The sequence below is a fragment of the Pituophis catenifer genome, unplaced genomic scaffold (assembly GCF_029215685.1).
Source record: "Pituophis catenifer annectens isolate HBS135680 unplaced genomic scaffold, rPitCat1.0.hap2 SCAF_6, whole genome shotgun sequence".
Lineage (NCBI taxonomy): Eukaryota > Metazoa > Chordata > Lepidosauria > Squamata > Colubridae > Pituophis > Pituophis catenifer.
The window spans coordinates 63,711,156-63,733,516 of record NW_027256886.1 but is presented as its reverse complement, the minus strand read 5'-3'; the positions used below and the strand labels follow the sequence as shown (position 1 = coordinate 63,733,516).

At 35.3% G+C, this 22,361-nt stretch overlaps 1 protein-coding gene across 5 annotated transcripts in view; it reads right to left on the bottom strand.

Annotated features, from left to right (window-relative positions):
* The window catches only part of INPP5A (inositol polyphosphate-5-phosphatase A), a 283,547-nt gene that overhangs the window by 44,924 nt on the left and 216,262 nt on the right, over nt 1-22,361 (bottom strand). For all 5 annotated transcript variants that reach the window (XR_011600509.1, XM_070945903.1, XM_070945902.1 and 2 more), the window contains 2 exons: nt 9,369-9,464; nt 6,302-6,376 (listed from right to left, as the gene is read on the bottom strand). Coding sequence is in view for 4 of the 5 variants with exons in the window: in XM_070945903.1 (XP_070802004.1) it covers nt 6,302-6,376; nt 9,369-9,464 (171 nt within the window). In the remaining variant the exon portion in view is untranslated. The remainder of the gene's footprint in view (nt 1-6,301; nt 6,377-9,368; nt 9,465-22,361) is intronic.

The window sequence follows — 22,361 nt, the reverse complement described above, 5'->3', positions numbered from 1 at the left end:
ACTTTTGGGGGGAAATAAAATATGTTTTAATTGACTTTGAAATGTGAAGTGGAAATACACTCTATTTCCTGCTCTCTACTTAATATAGTTCCCAACTATACTATAAAGTGTTCTGTGGCTTTCAAACCTTTAAATTTGTAAATACTTATAAACTTTTGTATATCAGCAATATTATTATTAGATTAAATTAATCAATTTATTACTAATCTTCATGGTAAACTTCTATTAGTTCCTGAAGTTATTCCTTAAATGTCTCTGTCTCAACTATTGCTAGCTTGAAAGTCCCTAAATGCATTTACTTAAAATCGAGTTTCATATATGTGGAGTTAAAACTGAAGCTCTTGGCTTCATGACAAAGAGGCTTTTGAAAAAGATGAAGTGTCATGGGGATTGGAGTGACTACCTGGCACATATTATAGTAAGACCAAAATGGAAAAAAGCCCTTAGGAAAATACAGCTCTAAAGAAATTGTACAGTATTTCTACTGAATCAATCATTTGCATGTTTTAGGTTTCTCAATAGCTGGCTTGCAATTTCTGTATCTTTTCTTTTGAATTAAGATATAAAAAAGAAGAGGAGGTAACAGTATATGGACAATGATAAAGGAGCCTGTTGATAATAAATATTTGTCAGATGTTGTCACATCTGCACAAATTCTGCTGTTGCCAAAGAGACATCACACTGATAAAAAAGGGTGGCTCTGAAGAAAATCAATGGGTTTTGAACTAAAGCACTGCTATACACATAAGAAAACATCTCTATCCAACAACCATACTGCTGTGAAAATTCCCAAGCCTTGCATGGTATAGCTAAGGAAAATTTAATCTTCCCAAATACTCATCAGAGCACTCCATCCTGCAGACCTGACAGCCCCACTTATAATTAATTATACAATTTCGATGGGAATATCGACTAAACAAAGCTATAAATCATAGAAAAAGTCAATAGGCATGGACACATTCAATCATGTCCTGACCAATGATTACTACTCTTAAAATACAATAATTATTTTCAGGAGCCAGCTTGAATTAAATTTCTGTCAGCATGGTACAAGCCTGGTGGTTGATGAAGGATGCGATGGATTTTTTTGGGGTTGAATTTGGCCAGGGACATTTATCCTTTTAGATAGGTAGTTTGTTTTTAGTGATCATGGTGCTGTGTGTTTAACTAGACCATGAAGATTAGATTATCTCCAATGGCTCATTATATCGTTTATCTTTTTCTTCCGTACTTGATCTGGAAGATTTCCTGCTTCCTGGTGTGTGAATGAAATGGCTACAGATTTTAAAATATAATGTTCTAAAGTGGCCCATCCATATAAAAATCTTTGCAAGAAAACATGTGAAGAAGTATACATGGAAAATTAACTTAATGCTTAAAATGCTACTGGCATGCCAAGAATTGCTACAGGCAGAAATGATAATCTTTTAACATTAAAAAAAGAAGAAATTGAAATATTGCACAACTATAACTCAAACTGTTTTAAAAATAAAATGTGTATGCTATATCAAAAAGAAAATGTTGACTTTCATATTTATTTATGGATGGTCATAATTCTACTGGGTTAGGATATTAGTTCTACATAATGCTCATGAATTCTCCATTTACTTCATGCAGCTGGAATTATCTACATGCGCAATAGGCCAACATCAACTACTTTTTATTCTATTTAGGAGACACTACAAACTCTAGAGGTATGAACTCTAAATTCTTCACAATTCTAGTTCACAATGAATAAGAACTATATTTTTACATATGTCCTCCCCATCAATAGGAATGTCAGCAGATTTGTGACAATAATGCTCTGGCTCTCTATTGCCTGTGTTGTCTAAATGGTTGATTGATTATGTCAAATGAATCGGACATCTCTAAAGCCAAACTGCTATAACACTTATAAAAAAAAAACATTATGTAAGTTGTCATATAATGCCCTGTAATGTTGCCACAAGTCATGAAGTGGGCATAGTTGTTAGTCAAGGTACCAAATTATTCATTAAGGGTACAGTACACCAGCTACATGTTTAATCACTTCATCCCTCAGAAACATCCTTCTTGCCATCTTGTAAACTGTTCTTGTTTTCATCATGCACAGACTTTCTGTACAAACTGTCCAGCACTCTTTCCATCTGATGACAAAACAAAGAGCCAGTCACTTGCCCCTATCTTTCTTTCTTCTTTGCTGTAGTTCCTTTTCATCATGAGGGGAAAAAAGCTGCCCTTCTGCTAAGTAAAATAGTAGCAAAGCACCATGTTACTTCAAAAATTCCAGTAAAACCTCAAGAAACAGTTTCCTGGCAGAGATGAAGAGCAGCGTATGTATGTAGCTTGCATTCATTTTTTTTGGGAAAAATAGATGACAAGACTTATGTCAATCTAGAAAGCACCCTCTGATTTCCTCTGATTATTGAGGTCTGAAGAAATTCCATAATTACTGAATGGTGGAAGGAAGTTCTTTTTGCTAAAATGCAAGTTGAACTTGGGGACCAATTAAGCTCTGTATGGAGCTCCTAAATGTAACCAACAATGATTTTACACACTAAATGGATAAAGTAGTCCCCAGACAATCAATGTTAGAAAAAAGAAAGATTTGGTACATCCTTTACTATGACACGTAGTAAAAGCTACATAGACACACTATGAGATGATTATTATATCCTTTATAAAGACATTAGAGATGACAAAGAGAACTCTATGCTGCTATAGTAACATGTGGCCTTTCAGCATAGGTTGATATAAATGTAATTTACAGACAGACCTAGCAATATATTAAATTCTAAGAAACATTCTGTGTATGGACATTTTTCATAGAATTATTTGGAAAAAGGGCTTCAAACTTCATTCACTCACTTTTTATTAAAGAGTAAGGTTTTTTTTAAGTTGCAGATGTTTCAAGGAACTGACTCATTAAAATTAAGATGATTTTTAAAGTACCTGTAACTTTTAAAAAATCAAGGTCAAACTGTAATCTTTAATAGTTGTAAGTGCTGCTCTAAACATTAATACTATGGAGGTTGAACTGCTGATGTTTAACACCTGAAGTTAAATGACCCTCACCCTTCAAAATAAATTGTAAATGGGGAAATCTGTATCAAACTATAACTGTTCTCTTCCTGTAGTTTCTAATAATATTTTTTCATAAGGAGATGCATATGATTCTACTTACACTTACTTAATTTAAACATTCTGTGAATAAGTTAACAAGCTGTGACTTTGGTGGAAAATACCACATTGTTGTTAAAATTATATTCTATCAAAATAGTTACTAAGTTAATAGTTGATCCTACAAGTGCAAAACTGCACCTAGAAGTTTGTTCAACTGTTAAACTTTCCATAAAATTATACATAATACCCACAATCTTCTTTCACACAATATAATACTATATACTAGGGGTGATATGACAGCAGTGTTCCAATATTTAAGCAACTACCACTGTTGTGGCTCCGACCCCCGAGGCCGACTTATCGGAGGGAGAAGGCTCCAAAGATGAAGGAGAGGAGTTGGCCAGGCCTCCCTCTCCAGGATCCTCCTATCTGGCAATGCCTCAGGTGTCTCCCGTAGGAGAAGAGATTGGCCAGGAGCCAGGTATCTCCTCACAGTCGGACAGTGAAGGAGATAAGTCTTGGCTGGATCCACGCCAGCATCGGAAAGACAAGCGCACACAACAGAAAAGGAGGTGTGCCAGAGATTAAGCTGAGTCACTGGACCACACCCCACAGGGGATATAAGGGGGTGAGGTGGCCATTCAGACTCTGTGACGGACAAAACTAACTACTATCGAGTCACATTGCATCTTTGGAATCAACATTATCTGCCTTGGATTTAATTACGGACTGGACTTGACAATTCTTGAACTGTGTGTATCTTGTTTATGAGTAAAGTTCTTGGCAAGCAGCTACTGGGTTGCTGCCAATCCTCTTATTGAAAGAATTTATTGTCTGCCAGTTTATTTAACCCCCGGCTGTCTGTTTGTGTGCGTGTGTGAGACGGGGACAGAACAACCACAAAGAACAGGGGATCAACCTATTCTCCAAGGTACCTGAAAGCAGGACAAGAAGCAATGGATGGAAACTAATCATGGAGAGAAGCAACCTAGAACTAAGGAGAGATTTCCTGATAGTTAGAACAATTAATCAGTGGAATGACTTGCCCCCAAAAGTTGTGGGTGCTCCCACTCTGGTTTTTAAGAACAGACTGGACAACCATTTGTCTGAAATAGTATAGAATTTCCTCCTTGAACAGAGGTTGAACTAGAAGACCTCCAAGTCCTTTCCAACTCTATTATTATGTTCTGGTCTAATACAATTTCAAATTGTATTAGAATGTTAAATGATTTGTGAGGCAAAAGATCAAGCAGAAAAGAATGCAACTGTGAACTATGTATTCATTTTAGTTACAATTTATGGCTTTAAAATTAATAATCAGCACTGTGAGTTCATCTATAAATATATTGGTAACCAGTGTAATTTGCTCCCTCTAAATAGAAAGAGTATTTCTGACTGTGCATTGCTAAAACAGTCAAACACTTCCTATAAGTAGCTCTGCAGAAATAGAGTATTAAGAATAACATTCACATCAGTTTTCTTAATAAAGCTTTGTAGTGGCTGAATCAGTATATACAAATAGAATCACAAAAATAATCCTCTGTTTCCATAAACAATACCACATGATGGACTAACATATCCTTCAGTCTCAGTTTAGCTACACAATCTAGTAGAATATACAGTATAAAAAATGCATGATAAACAACTTCAGCCTTTTCTGAATGCCCTTCAGAGCTTTGACCCAAGATCACTGGCCTTCAGTACAGACAATCCTTGATTTACGACCTCAATTGAGCCCAAAATTTCTGTTGCTAAGTGAAACATTTGTTAAGTGAATTTTGCCCCATTTTATGACTTTGCTTGCCACTGTTAAGTGAATCATTACAATTGTTAAGTTAGTAACACAGCTGTTAAGTGAATCTGGCTTCCCCCATTGACTTTGCTTGTCAGAAGGTCACAAAAGCTGATCACGTGACCCCAGGACTGTGCAACCGTCATAAATATAAACCAGTTGCCAAGCATTTGAATTTTGAGTATGTGACTATGGGGATGCTGTAACGGTCATAAGTGTGATAAATAGTCATAACTCATTTTTTCAGTGCCGTTATAACTTTTGAACGGTCACTAAATGAACTGTTGTAAGTGTGTACATTTTAAATTTTTAGAGCACAATGTGGGCACAATTGCAAAATAATGGATGAGTCCAAAATGCCAGTCTATCAGAAATCAAAGTAGAAAGGTTGTTTCTTATCACATTCTATAATTCTCCAGGATGCTCTTTACTGTCTCCAGCTTACTAGCTCCAGCTTTACTTTTTCTGGCAAAAGGACCCATTTTCAGTGGTTGGATGTAGCCACTATTTTTTAAAAGAACAGTTTGGAAACTAAGTGGGAAGTGCAAATTATGCTGGAGGCTGGAATTTTGCTTCCTACTTACCAGTTTGCAAGCTACTAATTCATTTTTTTTTTTAATTTAAGAGAACCAAGTTATTTTTATTTCAAAGCCAAGTGAACCAAAGAGCCTAGTGGTATCAACTGAGATGTTGGAAGAAGTCTGTGGATTCAATTTTAGTACAAATAATTCTGGTAAAAACAACAGGGATCCTCCATCAGGGAAATTCAAGACAGTTCTGACATTAAAACCAGAAATATTTAAGTCTTAAATATTACTTAAATAGCTAAGTCTCAGGAAAAAAAAAAAAGAATTAAGCAGCTGTGCTTTTAAACTACTCAAAAGTGACCTGGGAAAGAAAAGATCATATTTTAAGGAACATATACAGTTTTAAAGATAAAAATGTTTCAAGTATGACAAAAGGCTTATGTATTTTGCACTTTTTGCCTAGGCTCAAAAATCCTGAATCATCTACAATTCATACTGTTATTATACTACCTATGCATTATATGCACTTTTGTCCCTGAAATCAAGAACTTTAGAACTTAAGACAGTTGAACAGTGAGACTGTGGAAAAAAATTGTAAACACAGTTTTATAATCCAATTATTTAAAATACTTTAGTTCGCCTTTTAACATACTGCGGTTTGCATTTTAATATATTGCAGGGTGCACTGCCTTGATGTCATTTTTCGTAAAGAGAAGCATAGACATGTAAAAATTTAAGTACACTAATAAAAGATGTCCTCATTAAATAAAAGATTATCATGTGAAGGATAAACATTTTTCTATTGCATTTCTTGGAGCACCAGGTATCTTAAGAGCAAGGGTTATATCTACAAAATGTAATTTTACAACTGGAAACTCACCGCAGTGCCATTGTTATCTCTAAAAACATCTTGATTAAAATAGTCAAAGAGTTTCTTTTCTAACTGTAGCATAACCTAGAGAAAAAAAATGAAGCAAAGCTTAAAAACTAAAACATAACAACAATCTCCAATGAAATTCTATATAATCATTATGTAAACCTTTGCAATTTCATTTTAATTTCATTTTTAAACTTTTATTACCTTCTCCATTAAATTAACCCTTTTCTGACTTAAAGAAAAAGAAATGCGCAGAATCTTAAAAAGGCTGCATATATTGCTTTAAAATATTTGAGGTTATTATTCCCATCCTATTTCCTGTAAATAGGAGAAACATTGATGTATAGAATACCAAGATTATTCTAAGAATTAACTGGTTGATAGACTGATTAGGTCCCATCAAGTTAGTGTCAACTCTTAGTGACCACAGAGATAGATTTTCTCCATGATGATCTGTTTCTAACTGGTCTTTTAGATCTTCCAGCAGCATACTCATTTCCACTATAACTAAGTCTATCTATCTTGCTGCAGGTCATCCTTTTCTTCAATTTCCTTCCACATTTCCCAGCTCTTCTCCAGAGAGCTAGGTCTTCACCTAATGTGTCTGGAAGACTATAATTTGAGCTTGATCGTTGTGTTTCAAGTGATAAATCTGGGTTCATTTGTTCAGTGATCCATTAGCTGTTTTCTTGGCTGTTCACTGAATTCTCAAGAGTTTTCTCCAGCTACTTTTCTAGAAGACTGGAAAGTCTTTATGGACTTTTTGCTGAAAATAGATAAAAATGAACTGTTTATTTTAGAATTTATTGATTAAAAAGATTTATCTATGAGAAGAATGGAACCAGGACAGGCAATATGGGAGGGTGGAGATAGTAATTTCTAAGTTTGTAACTGCTGCAAAGAAGAGCAGAAGTCGCTTCTTTAGATACAATATCTTCCTTTTTGTTGTTTTTGTTATTATCCATCAACCAAATTTTAAGAGACTTCTTCAATATCAACATTCAAAAGCATAAATATTCTTATTCTGCTTTTTCAAAGTCCAACATTTGCTTCCATAGTTTCACAGGGAATATCATAGCTTGCATTATACTTATGTGAAGGTATAGACACATTATAATATCTAAATATCTTTTCCAGTGCCTTCGTAGTTGCTGTATCAAGTGCTAACCTATGGCTTATTTCTTGACTACTTGTTCCTTTACTATTGATGATGGCAGAAGCTATCTATGTCTGTTTTCATTGTGTCAGTTCTAAGGTTGATTTTTGGCTATTGATATTTCTTCTTCCAGTTTTAAAACCACATTCATCTTCTTCCAATCCAGCTTCCTTTAATATATATTCAGCATATGAGTTGAATAAATAAGGGACAAGTACACAGCCTTGTTTTATTCCTTTGTCAACAGAAACGGTTCTGTTTCACTATGTTCTATCACTTTCTTACTGACATTTATAGGGCTTCCCTATAAGAGGATTGCAAATATTTTTAAACATGAATTAAGAAAACTGATTTGAAAAGTGGTCCTTGGACAGGTACAGGTCAATTTCATTCCTACTGCACATATTTTATGAAACATGCAAGTCTTAGGCATTGATCTAAGCCAGGGGTGTCAAACTCAAATTCATTGAGGGCGGCATCAGGGTCCTCAATTTCATTGAGGACCGCATTTTGTTTGACCTCAGGGGGCTGGGGGGGCATGGCCGGGGTGGGCATGGCCAGCTCAATGTCACTCGTGTCGTGGGGGCACCTGTGTTGGCCAAGTGCTAAGGCAGGACTTCCTGCAGACCCTCTCTCCCTCTCATTATAATCTGCCTCCCTCCCTCCTTCCTTTCTTCCCTTTTTTTTCTTCCCTCTTCCTTCTCCTTTCTTTTTTCTTCCCCTCTTTTCTTCTTTTTCCTTCCTTGCTCTTTTCCCATCTTTCCATCTTTTTCTTTGTTTTTTGTCTTTCCCTTTCTCCTTTCCTGTCCCTCCTTGGATGCTCAAATGCAAAAGGGGAAACATTTCTCCTTTTGGTTTGTTTTCAGTTTGTTTTGCTAGCCCTCTGCCAGTGAAAATGGGCTCCGTTTTCACTGGCAGAGGCACCACGGGCTGGTCCTTCGCTGTTTTCAGGGTGACCTCGCATGATCTAAGCACCCTGTGGGCTGGATCTGGCCCATGGGCCTTGAGTTTTACACCCCTGATCTAAGCTGTGATGAAACCTATCTCCCCAAATCAGAATCTCTACATGGACAAAATTTTATGTAAAATAAAATTTATTTATGCAGTCAAATATGTGAAAAATCTTCATCAGGAATTACAACAGTACAATCAAAGAAGATTTGATCAGTTCAGAAAGACCTAGGACTTATAAGTGAAACTTTTTTTTTTAAAGTGACATTATTTTTTAAGAAATCACATTTACTAGATTAGAAAGAAAGCTGCTGTGGGAGCAGTGTTATAGGCGATTAATATGCATGTCATTTTAATTGCACAGCAATGAAATGGGAACATTGCATGTAGCTTGAATGAGTGACAGATTTTCTCTGAATGATATCTAGTTTGAGAAATTATGTTGTTTTCCAAGTGAGAAAACTCTCTTTCCTTTTTAAAAGTATATAATTTTGCTTGCAGCATATTTCCTGCAATATATAGAAAGAAATTATTGAGTTGTGCTCTGTCACTGAGAATTGGCACACAAAGTTTTCTTCTTTGTTTGCCCTTGTTTTTAGGTAGCTTAAGGCACACCTTTGCTTTCCTCTCCAACACCTATGAAAACTTTGCTTTTCTCATTGGCACATATCCTTCTACCTACCCAGAGGAACAGCTGCAAGAAACAGTGCAGACTTCTTGAAGATTTACCATGATAGACTCAGTAAGGGGTAAGTGCAATTATAATCTCAGTACAAGTGCAGATCTCACGTAACTCATTGGGATCACAACTGAATGCACATTTCAGTAAGTTAATATTTTGGAATAAGTCACCTCCGCTGAAGCAAAGAAAGATTTTGTTCTTGGCATTTTGAAAAAGAGGGGTGGATTGCTTAGTTGTGTTTGCATTCTCTTCAGTGACAAGAATTACATTTGGTTACATACCTTTCGGTCATTATCAGATTCACGGAATATTAGTTTGACTACTTCATTAGTGTCAGCAGCCCGGATAGTCTGCATTGTAGCCTTTGCACAAAGTGTCTGTTTAAAAAAAAGCAAATGGCATAGGGGAGAAATAAATAAGTTTGTTAAAGATATATTACAAAGATTCTTAAAGAGGTTAAAAACTGTTCAAAAAAGTTAAAACATAAATATACAAGCTTAGACTTTTAATTTCTCCTCAATTATTAATATGAAGAATACCATTCTTTAGTCTACTTCGTTCTTCCTCAAAATTGGAAAGCAGTTTGAAAATTTAAGAATTTGTTACGGATACTACGGTATAAAATTGTTAAGCTCCATAATTGAATTCATTTACTTCTATTATTTTTTCTTAAAAATTATATTAAAATGTTGTAAAGTTTGTATGAGGACTATTTCTGTATTTTGTATTTTCCAATGGTTTTTGTTTCCAAAAAGGGAAACAGATCCACAAGGAAGAAGTCTGCTATCTCTTTTTGTACTATGAGCAAAATCCTCAAGTGAGAAGCAGTATATTATGCCATGTTAATTCAATAGCAAGGCCCTATTGGCATAGCTTTTCAATTTGTAGCTCCATGCAAAAACTCCTAATGCCTAGAAATGTAGACCTTTTAAAATTATATATTGTTTTGAGGTTTATTGTATTCTTCTTGGATTTGGACAGTAGAGATGCTAAGTATTTGTTAATTTGACTTTAAGAAACACTTTGAGATAATGCTTAATAAACTTTGTTCTGATGAGGAGGAAATTGCTTATTTTACTCTTTTATCCTAATAATGCTAAGAGAAACTGCTTGGTTACTCAAACTATTTAGCTCAATGCTTCTTCTTCTGCCTGGGTATGGTTCTCTAATTTCCCATTCATGTATTCCTGGAGTTAACTAAAATTTGTCTCTGGGATTTTCTATGTATAATCCATCTAATTTTGAATCTTTCTTTTTGGCCTAGATGATATCCTTAAAAACTTATTTCTAATTATATGACTAGAAGTGTGCCAGAGCAATGGAGTTTCTCACTTTGATAATACACGGAGAATCAGAAACAAAGAAAGATATTTCATTTCTGTTATTATTTTTATTTTGCTTTACGAACCATCAACATGACAATCTGGCTAAAAGTCTTCTTTCTTTCAAAACTCCTTTCAGAATTATTTTAAATTCTGACCATGCAGAATTATTGTTAGAAACCATAACATTGTAACAATAGCTACTGAGAGAACCGGAACTTGTTTTAAGTGCAAGTATTCCTTGTCCAGCAGAGAAGCAAGAGAAAAGATAGCACACTAAGACTTTGGGAGCAACCACTGTTTTTGTTTTTTGTTTTTACTTTCTTTCATTTAGCCCACAACTAATCACTTTTTCCACTCATCTTCACAATTTGATTTGGGTCCCGTTCTGTCTCTTTTGACAAGTAATTAACATTTTGCCATCTGTGTCTGTATGCCGTTTACTGTGAGGTCATCCACCAACAAGCCATTCCCAAAGTGCCTCTCCTTCAGATACCAACCATTGAAATTCAAAGCACAAATTAGCTAATCAGGTCAAGCCCCCCAAAATAGCCTTTTGGACTCATGTGTCACAAATCAGTCTGGTCGCCTTTAAACAGTGCACCAGATTAGAACAAGCAACCAAACAAACCAAAGCGGAAAACCCATCGCTCTCTAAAGCTGGTTTTCTAAAGCTCTAACAAATCGCTCCATCTTTCACTCATTTAAACCTTCCAAATGAGGGTCAATATGGTCCCCAAGCATCCAAATGCTAATGCGCTTAAGTGCGCTTAAGCAGCTTTCTGGAATGAATGGGCCGAAGAGCGGCTCGAAAGGACAAGGCAGAATTACTGTCACTGTCAAAAAGACATTGTAGCCACCCCTAGAGTGGCTGCAATTCAAGAAATTCATGATTTCTGTCTTTTAAAGGCATCTGCTTGGGAACATTCCCCCCTCCGCACTTTGCCCAAAGCCCCACCAATCTGCTTCATAGCTTTTACAAGTTCAGGTCTGTTCCCAAGGAACTATAATCATAATAATATGGAAGTGTAAAAACCTGGTACTCTCTTGACCACTAAAGAGAAGGCGCTATGATTGCCTGGAGACAAGCACTTACAGTATCTTATTCACAAGCAAAAAGTGATTATGCAAAGGTTCATTTCTTATACAATCTGGAACATTCCTCCTCCCCAGCCTACCTCTTTTCAGTTTCTACAAAGTCGTAGTCACCCAAGCAGAAAATTTCAGAAACGTGTGTGTGTGTGTGTGTGTGTGTGTGTGTGTGTGTGTGTGTGTGTTAAAGGAAAACCTGCTTGCTTATGAAGGGATTTTGGTTGTTGGTGATGGTGATAGTATTTAAGAATGGGAGAAAATTGAAAATACACAGCCCTTTTCATTCTTATGAAAGTTACATTTATGAAGGATGCTTGAAATAATGAGACAAAATCAGAATAAAATTCTGCGGTTTTCTTGCATGATTGAAGAAAATCGCCTTACCTAAAGATTATTTTCTAACATTTCTTTATAAGGAAAAAAATTTTTTGTATAAAATCTGAGGACATGCTTTAAATAATATGGGAAAAATATACGGATGAACAAATAGAGAATTACAATCCGGTAGAAGACTTGTTATTATTATTAATGATGATGATGATGATGATGATGATGATGATAATGATGATGATGATGATGATGATGATAATAATAATAATAATAATAATAATAATAATTTGTGATACATTTTTAAATGTTCAGTTGATTGAGTTCCATGTTTAATGAATAAAAGAGATAATCATCATCATCATCATCATCATCATCATCATCTGCTGGATGCAATAACCCACATACTCCATTTGTTAGGAACATACAGTTAAAAACACACAGTAAAAAGTGTGTTGCTGAAAAGTGCACTGGTCTGGTCTTAAATATACGAAATACAGGTTAAAAAAAGAGAACACAGAAAATAAGTATAGGGTAACAAGACTTAAAACATCTCATCATTTAGTCAAATATGCTTAAATGATACAGGAAAACAGTATGTGAAATACTTGAGAGGTAGAAATGAAGAAGTGGCTGAAACACTGAACAAAACTACTTCTTTGAGGCAATGGGAATAAGGCAGTGTCTCACTATTTAAAAAAAAATATAACAAGGCAATTATGTTTTATTCAAATTACACCATGGATTACAGTATACATATTATTCACATTAGTTTAAAGTGTTCACTAAGTCTATAGAAATTTAAGTGTTACATTTCACTAAGAAACAAGCCCATTAATCCTATTTGGAATGGGAAATAAATGGTTTTCCAAAATATTCAGTACTAAACCACCAGCATAAAAAGCTCTTTATCAAGAAAAATGCATTTGAACCATTTAAGTGGAAAAAACCAACAACTCCACAATCCACCATGGCAAAAAAATAGTACAGAAACTGAGGTTAAAAGACTATTAACCAGGAGATGATCCAAGAGCTATCCATATTGTATTGTTCTTGAAGCTGAACAGTTGTGAACATGAAAAGTGCCTGAAAGAGACTCTTGGGAATATGGTAAACTGCTCTGAGATTTTGAAGGAAGAATTAGTTCTGTGTAATGCTCATCAATGGGCATTGCACTTCACAGAGTACAAGACTGATCCTTATCCAGAGCAGTTTACAAATGCTAATTCTTCATAAGGGAAATTCAAAAAAAGCAAAGGAAGCTAAAAACAAAAAAATATGTACAGGACTGCTTTATTTGAGGAATTTGTACTTAGATGTTGTTAGAGAACAGAATGGGGAGCTGAGGATTTTTCCAAATCTTCCTGTGGATACTAAATAAATGAAAATAGTTGCCTTTCCCTTTTGGTTTGAGAGGTTTTTACCTCTTGTTTATATCTATATGCCTTTTTTTATATGTATATCTGATTCTTAATTTTATATACCTAAATAAAGGTGAAAAAACATTAAAAAGTTTACTGAATGTTAGTGTTAATATTAGCAACTGAATGTACTAGAACAAAACAAATCTTGCTGTTTCTAGACTAAAAATCAGAACAGTGTTATTTCAATACAAGAGACACGCACTTTTCCCTAAAATGATGCCGTACATTATTCGTCTCTTACTTTTCAGTATATGTATGTCTTATAATGTTACCCACAAGTTAATGAGTAATATAATCTTACATTAATGTTGGCTGTGGAAATAAATTATTCAGACTTACCTAACAAATCTTATTTTTAATTCAAAAAAGAGATGAACTGAAAAAAAAAGTATAAATTTAGATAAATATATGACTATCCTTTCAAAATCATGTCTTGTTTCTTGCATTCAGAATTGATAAAGATTCTCCAGGCAGCTGAAAAAGTTTCATTCTTCCAGCTATTACTGATTTTGTTGCATCTGTGATATGGGAATCTAGAGTAAAACAGATTTAAGTATCCTTATGTCTAATTACAATATTTTATGCAACATCACAGATAAAACGGAGATCTAAATGACTAATTGAAAAGCTAAAAAAATAATTTGTCATTTAGATAGAGATGATGGATAGTGCTAAGGATACTTATTTAATAACATGTTAGATTTGTTGGTTGAGAGTGAAATAAATGAGAATGTGTTTTTCTGGAATGAAATTAAGGATGTGTAAACTCATGGATCTTTTTGATATTACTGAAAATTATATGAATGCAAATCTTTTAAAATTGTCTAATTGTGTGGGAATATGTACTGCTGGAACAAGCTGTATCTCAGGTTATCACAAATGACTGCAAGCTTTTGATATGTCAAAAATCTCTTATTGGGGTTTGGACACAATAACAGATTAATAAGAAAACACTTGATTGGGAAGATTTCAACCCTTCATTGGAGACAATTCTATGAGTACGTATAAATACTGTAAGCTTTACAAAAACCAGGCCTATAAAGAAAAGAAATGCCTTCTATAAAAGTTTTATGAGGTGATGAGTGTCATATACTTCTTTGTTTTACCAGAGTCAAAATGGCTGCTTCAAGGAAACGTTTTGTCATGTTTAAAATGAACTTTTATCAGAATTTAACTGAGGAATGGCACTATAGTATACACTTGTTTTATCAGCAATGGTTTCAATATATAGCTAACATATTGAAGTGACAATTTTGATAAGTCGAACATTCTTACTGCAAGGTGACAATAATAATATTCTGCAACATAGTGACAAATTAAAAGCATTTATCAAGGAAGCTGGACATTAGAATAATAAAATGGAAAATACAAATTGAGATGAGACTTCTACTTTAAAACAATTTATGGACAGTAGTAATAATGAATATCTGGATTTTAAGTCAGAGTTGCTACTCTGAAATTACATTATTTTCTGAGTTGGAAACAGAAAAAAAAAATAGCCAGTCTTTTTCTTAGAGTCCCTTTATGCTGAATTGACAGCTCACACACTTGCTATGACCTACAAGAAGCAATGTGTTGATGTTTCTTCTGCACTTCTTTGAAAACAAATTTTCTAGCAATGTATTTCCCCACATTTTGGAGGAGTATGAGTATGAAGTGAAAAGGTTACGAGCATTTTGATTCAATTTATAAGATCCTATCTGCATAGGATGAAGGGTTGTAATAATACAAAACTAAATAAATTGATCCTTCACATGTTAAAGGTGATGATTTTATATTTTTATTTCCAATGAAAAGGTTTTCTTTTATACAATTGTATTCCCACTATTTTATTTTACATTAGGAAAAACTAGGCGTATGAGTATTTATTTCTTGCCCAGCTCTAAAAGTCAATTATGTCATTTGTTTTATTTATGAGAGTGAAAGGATGTCATATAAAACAATAAGCAACCAAGCAAAATATGTCCACAGGATAGGGTTAAAAAAAATGTCAAGAGAGTGGCCATGATGGCATGGTTTGAGATTTTCCTACAACAAACCTAAAAAAAACAAATGGAGTTTCAACTGCACCATTATGCTCACCCTTTGGACTATACCCTGTGAATACCTTGCAACATAGACTCCTATTTTCAGGTTTGTGGCCCAAAGATAGGATCAACCGTGCAGAAAGAGTCCTGTTTTCTGATAAACAATGTGCCTGGCTTGTCATGATGTACAAATATGCTCGAAGACTTCACTTAGTTTTGTACAAATACTCTATTCAAAACTCTACGTTAAGACTAAATCAAAGGACATGTTGAAGGGTATGCTGATGGAGTTGTAGGCAGTAGTAAAATGTGCACCTGCTATTAATCTGTAGGATGACACTACATGCATCAAAACATATATCCTTCTCCTTTTAATACAGGTAGTCCTCAACTTACAATCATTCATTTAGTGACCATTCAAATTTACATCACTGAAAAAAGTGAGTTATGACTCTTTGTCACACTTACAACCATTGCAGCATCCCCGTGGTCAGGTGATCAAAATTCAGATGCTTGGCAACTGGTTCACATGGTTGCAGTGTCCTGGGGTCATGTGATCCCCTTTTGCAATCTTCTGACAAACAAAGTCAAGGGGGAAGCCACATTCACTTAACAACCATGTTACTAATTTAATAAATGCAGTGATTCACTTAACAACTGTGGCAAGAATGGTCTTAAAATGGGGCAAAACTCACTTAACAACTGTCTCACTTAGCAACAGAAATTTTGGCCTCAATTCTGGTCATAAGTCGAGAAGTACCTTTATTCTGTAGTTCAGCTCTTATTTGTAAATCCCAAATTTTTACTTCTGTTTTCAACTTCTTGCAGTTATTCTTTACTTCCAAATTCACATAAACTATTACTGTGAACAGTAGTTGAGGAAAACAACTTCAAAATTTGGTTTACCATCTTGACTTCTTTCTATAAAGCCTAAGTAACACAAAAACTATTTTTGGACTAGCTAAAATTTGAAATATATATTTCCAATCTCCCTTTGATAATGACAGATAAAAAATGATAAGCACTCAGTTCAGAGGTTAACCAGATTTTTGCACCAGTTATGATTTACCATTGTGTCTGAATGTACACAGTACACTGATATTTGTGGAAAGGTAAACTTGAATCTGGTTTGTTTTATTTTAAACTGCTGAGTAAATAACATTCATATCCCCTGACTCAGCCAAATTATTTGCACAGAAAAAGTGTTAGGGAAGAGAAAGCTAATCTAGTTCCCTCCTCTACATGCCATGCAGTGGTGGGTTCTACCTCCCTTTACTACCGGTTCGCAACAGGGCTGCATGCACAGAAGCGTTCTGATGTCGGGGTCGGTGAACTGAGCCTCCCACTGGTTTTACTACCGGTTCTATAGAACTGGTCCGAACCGGGGGCAACCCACCACTGATGCCATGTGGGAATGTTTTGTTACATGAGGTTTCAATTGTATCTGAAGTATTACAGCCCAGACACCATTTTATCACCTTTATGAGAATTATATCAGACTCAAATCTATGTGAAGCCAATAATTATTCTAACTCAGTTTATTCATGATAGATAGAATGAGCTCCCTGCCTGAATTCTTCAATGGATTAGGGTCTCTGTAAAATAAATAATGGAATGTTATATGTCAATCATGAAACTTATGTTGCAAATTTTCCAGAAGAATATTACAGCTTTTACCAAATACTGTACAGGACAAAGCACTGAATGTTATTAGAAAGAATGACCAATGATGACTAAAAATGCATGATTGAAGAAATGCTGCTATTTTTAATAGTCCCTGTGGTACATGGGCTGAACTATGGTCAGCTTGCTAATCAATGTTCAAATGCATTGTCTTTTAGAATGATCTTTAGATCTTTAGAAACTAGAAAGAAAAAGTTTGGGAGACGGCCAGAAAGCATAGAATCTCTATGACATTTTAAACCCAGCTAGATGTAAAAGAATTTAGACAAATCATTGGGACAAGGTCAGAGAAAAATCAGCTTATAATAGAGCATGCCATCAGACCCTAACCTCTAATAACTTTAGTTCCACCCACCTTCAGAAAAAACTTGCATCTCTAAGATGGCTGGGGGTAGCCAAGAGACACTTGGACAGTATAACTTTCAGCACAATAAGTTTACAAAAGGTAGATATTGTAGAAAAAGTGAGAAATCACTTTAGCTTTAAACAATTTACAAGTTGTTAGTACAAAATAGCCTCTCTCTACCCAGAATATTTTAAGGATCACATTCTTACTCTTAAGAGCATAATTGCCAAAATACTTGAAGTTCATGACAAAGAGGCTTATAAACAAATACCAAGATAATTAGAAACACATACTTGTTTCTATTCTCTTGCTAGATGTGATTTTTTGAGCTTAGATCAATAGTTTGATTTTCTGATAGTTTACACCCAGGTTTTCAACTTTGCAAAGGGCAGCTGAAGATGTCAATACTATGCTTATCCTCAGTATATTTGGAATACTAAAATGAAGCAATAAAAAGGCAGATAATGTTCAACAATAACTTTGAGTTAACTAATCACATTTAGCTGTGTGATTACAAATGTTCCCTCCCAAAAGTGCGTATAGTCAAGGCTATGGTTTTCCCAGTTGCAATGTATGGCTGTGAAAGTTGGACTATAAGAAAGGCTGAGCACCAAAGAATTGAGGCCTTTGAACAATGGTGCTGGAGAAGACTCCTGCAAGTCCCTTGGACTGCAAGGCGATCAAACCGGTCAGTCCTAGAGGAGATCAACCCTGACTGCTCTTTAGAAGGCCAGGTCCTGAAGATGAAACTGAAATACTTTGGCCACCTAATGAGAAGGAAGGACTCACTGGAGAAGAGCCTAATGCTGGGAAGATTGAGGGCAAAAGAAGAACGGGACAACAGAGAATGAGGTGGCTGGATGGAGTCACTTAAGGCGTGAGCTTAAATGGACTCCAGAGGATGGTAGAAGACAGGAAGGCCTGGAGGAACGTTGTCCATGGGGTCGCGATAGTCGGACACAACTTCGCAACTAACACAGCAACAAAATTCTCTCCCAAAACCAGGGCAGTATTTTGGACAAACAGAATAGAGGCCCATTCTTAATCAGTTCAGGTGAAGCAAGGGAATATTACCTCAGCAGGGAGGTATTGTATTAAAAACATGCTATATTTGAATATAGAAGCAACTTCTCCAACTTCCAAGATTCTCTTTGGCATTTAAAAATAAAAGGAGAAGAACTCTAGCAACTCCTTCTTTAAAATACTAGACAAGATATGAAGAGAGAAGGCAGAAAGAGCACTACTACTGTAATTGTTTCTTTTTAGCATGAAGGACATTCATACAAAATAAGGCTTGGGTCCCTGGAGAAAGGCAGCATTATTTTTAATAGCAAATGCTGTAACAGTGAAAATAGTCATATTTTTGGGTGGTAATGGTGCTGAGGAAGATATGAAGCAGTTTGATTATGCGATCCAGGCAAAAAAGGGTTGGACAGCCTAGTATGGTGCCTGGTTTACCATGTAGGTCAGTAGCTGCGTGCCATCTCAGAAGTCTGCTGGTCCTGTTCTTCTTCCTCTGATGACTTCAACAATGGAAATAGTTAGTTAGAAGAAGCCAACTTGCTTTTGTTTCTTTCTTTGTGGTCTCAGTAATTGGAAGTATGAAAGATTATTTATTTATTTATTTATTGGTTCAATTTATATGCCGCCCTTTTCAGGAGACTCAGGGTGACTTACAATGCATTAAGCAATAGCCTTCATACTTTTGTATATACCTGCTTAGTAGGGCTTTCAGCCCCCCCCTAAGCGATGTTCTTTTTTATACAAAGTCAGCTTATTGCCCCCACAAACCGGGTCCTCATTTTACCTACCTTGAAAGGATGGAAGGTTGAGTCAACCTTGAGCCTGGTGAGATTTGAACTTGCAGTAATTGCAGACAGCTGGTGTTACTTAACAGTGCTTTAGTCTGCTGCACCACCAAGGCTCTTACATTTATATGCACTTACAGGACCTTTTATTTAAAGTAACATGAAAAATAGATCCTGCATTGATATTTATAGCTGGCTGTTTGTCTTGGAGACAAATAAAACAATATCTTCAAATTAAAGATGTAATTTTAATTATAGCTAAAGATTATATTTTCTATTTCCGTCTATTATCTACATATTCCCTGTAATTCCTAGATAACTTCTATATTATGATCTGTATGACTATCTACATTTATATGCCAACAAGGTTTAAGTGTATTACACTCATTTTGAACCATCAGATAACTTATAAAGAAAACCTGAGATAAATGTAATACTACTATGAGGCTTCAATTCCAGAATGATTTTCTAAACATCTGAAACACAGAACAGAAGCATAATTTAATTAAAATATGTCAATTTTATATTGACAATAAGGTAAAATCATTTCAACAATGAGAGCAGGAAAAGAAAAGAAATTCAGATACTCTTAGCATAAACCGCATAGAACAGAACAACTAAAACAATCACTTCAAGATATCAGTGTCACGGTTCTATCTTTTAACAATAGGCCCTCATGAACTGTGATTCTTTCCTTTTAGAATAGTATATTTGCAAGAACTATTAAATGCATTTGTCACTTGCTCAGATGCCAAGGAGTCACAGATCTGAGGGCATCTCCAATAGTCTGCATTGACAGAAGCATTTTGTTCCACTGTAAAAGCACATTGGTGTGTTCCTCTGTTTAAAGTTATACATGCAGTTTTAACTCATCTGCTTCCCCATTCTCTCTGGGCCAGGAGGACAATTTACCCACAGTGGCTTCTTTTCAGAAGAAGCACAACGCGCAAAGAATCATGACTGAGCAGAAACACAAGGAACAGGCACATAAAAATTCATCACTTTGGCCTGTTGACCTTATACCACTGGGCTTGGCACACCCAGTCTCAAAAAGTAGCATCAGGGGAGGACTAAGCAGACCAGCTGAGTGAAATTACTGACCAAAAAAACCAAAAACCAAAACAAAACACAAACCACCCTACTTTGGACACAGGAAAAGCCCACCAGATGCTTCATTGTCTTTGTGGAAAAGTGGTGCTGAAAAAAAAGGGGTGATCTACCACATGACATATTGGGTGGAATAAGTAGTGTCATTGTTTCAGGCCAGCTCTGTCACTTTACTGACTGCAATACAAAGGGGTGTAAAGCAAGATTTAATCCTGACTTTTTAGCTAGCAGATTAAAACCAATCATGCCAGATGTCCACAAGACTGTTTAACATACAGAAAGCTTTGCCCCCACCCCAACAATTTGTGAGGAGTCAGGGTTCTAAAACTTCTTTTCTGCATTTACTTTCTGCAAAGGATAAAAGGTACTGTAGTGGGTTTTAAGATCAGCTTTAATTTCTCCTCCTAAAGCATTCAATCATCAAAACAAGGCATTAAAGCATAAAGCCCAAATTAAGCTTATAACACCCACTGCTACAATAAAGATAGCCGTGAAACAAAAGAGAATTAAGAGAAATTAGATGAATCATGTCTTTTCCTTATAAGATCAGGTCTATATTTTTCATGGTAAAATTTTATACTGTCCATTAGTATTATGCTAGTGTTTCACTGCAGCAGGTGAAGGGATGATGTATATACATCTAGATATTCCTTTAAATACCTATATTCGCTTATCTGGACTCTCAATGTCCAGCTATGTTTTCCAGATATGTGCACACCAAAAAAAGTCACCAAATAGCACACAACATTCTAATTTTTTTAAATTGTTTATCAATCAATATTAAATGATTATGAAAGGCAGAGAAGAAAAATAAATAATATGGTTGATATGAAGACATGAATTCTACATTCAGTTACAGCTGTTTGATGATTTGGGGGATATGTTTGCAGACATTCAAATTAAACTCATCAAGATACTCTGATAGTTTCCTTTATTCTACCAGGTGCTGGGATAAAGAACCAAATCATAACTGAACCTTTTTCTGAAAATATAAAAACCAGCTGTTACATGTCTCTCTCTCCCCATCCTAAAGTAAAGCACCTTCTTAGTACATGAAAGTACAAATATAAAATATGTGGAGATTCCCAGTCCCTAATTAAGAGCTTTGAATTGGTAGAGATTTTCCCCCCAGTAATTTCTATGACAGCATAGCTAAAATTAACAAGCATGATACAGTGTTTACTCTGAGTGTGGATCTTCTGTGAAGGGCATACAGGTAAGTTTCACTTACCGACTGTCTTGTTTATTGTCTGTTATGGTCTAAAATAATAGTTTTGTGATAAATCCTCACATTTATGACATGTGGTATTTATAACCATCACTGCATCTCACAGTCATGATTGCCATTCAGGTGCTCTACAAGTAGCATGCGATATGCAAAATTAATAGCGAAAGTCAAAGTAAAATTTTACTTATGTCCTCTCTATTAATTTTGCTTATTGGGATGCTGTGATGGTCATGGGATTTTTTGCTTAGTAACCAAGTTGCCAGCCACAATTATGGTTGCTAAGTGAGGACTATCAGCAGCCTATATCAGCAAAAGTGTTTAGCACAACACATCTCAATGCAATGTTTGGAATAGAATATCCCACAAAGGAATGGCTTTTATTGCATGTTAAGGACCAGTGAAAAAGAGGCTAAGAAGATAAAACACCTTGGCTTATGCTGACCTTGCTTTTCCATTAAAATGAAAGAGAATAAACAGTACATTCTACAGGTTTGGCACTAATCAACTGAAAATTGATTTAGACAGAAAATAAAATGTAAGAAAACAATTGTTAGAGAAGAGAGAGAAATTCCCAGAATATTTTGGGTCAGTTGTTGGAAAAGGAAGTGAATGCTAGGAACAAAAAGAAGATACTGAGAGAGAACAGATTCTACTAACATTATGACACCAATAGGAACAACGAGCTTTGGAAATTGACAGCGCTCCACCATCATCCTGAGGAACAGGACAAAGGAAACTTTACTGTAGTGAGACAGCTATAAGATCGGAAAGCATCCCCTACCATATTTGTCTGATTAAGAAGCCACCTTATTTTCTTGTGTGATACAATATTCTCTCAAATAGGATATAGAGCCAAAAGGAATACAGATAACAATAATTTGTCTTAGCAAGAGATATGAAGGAAAAATAT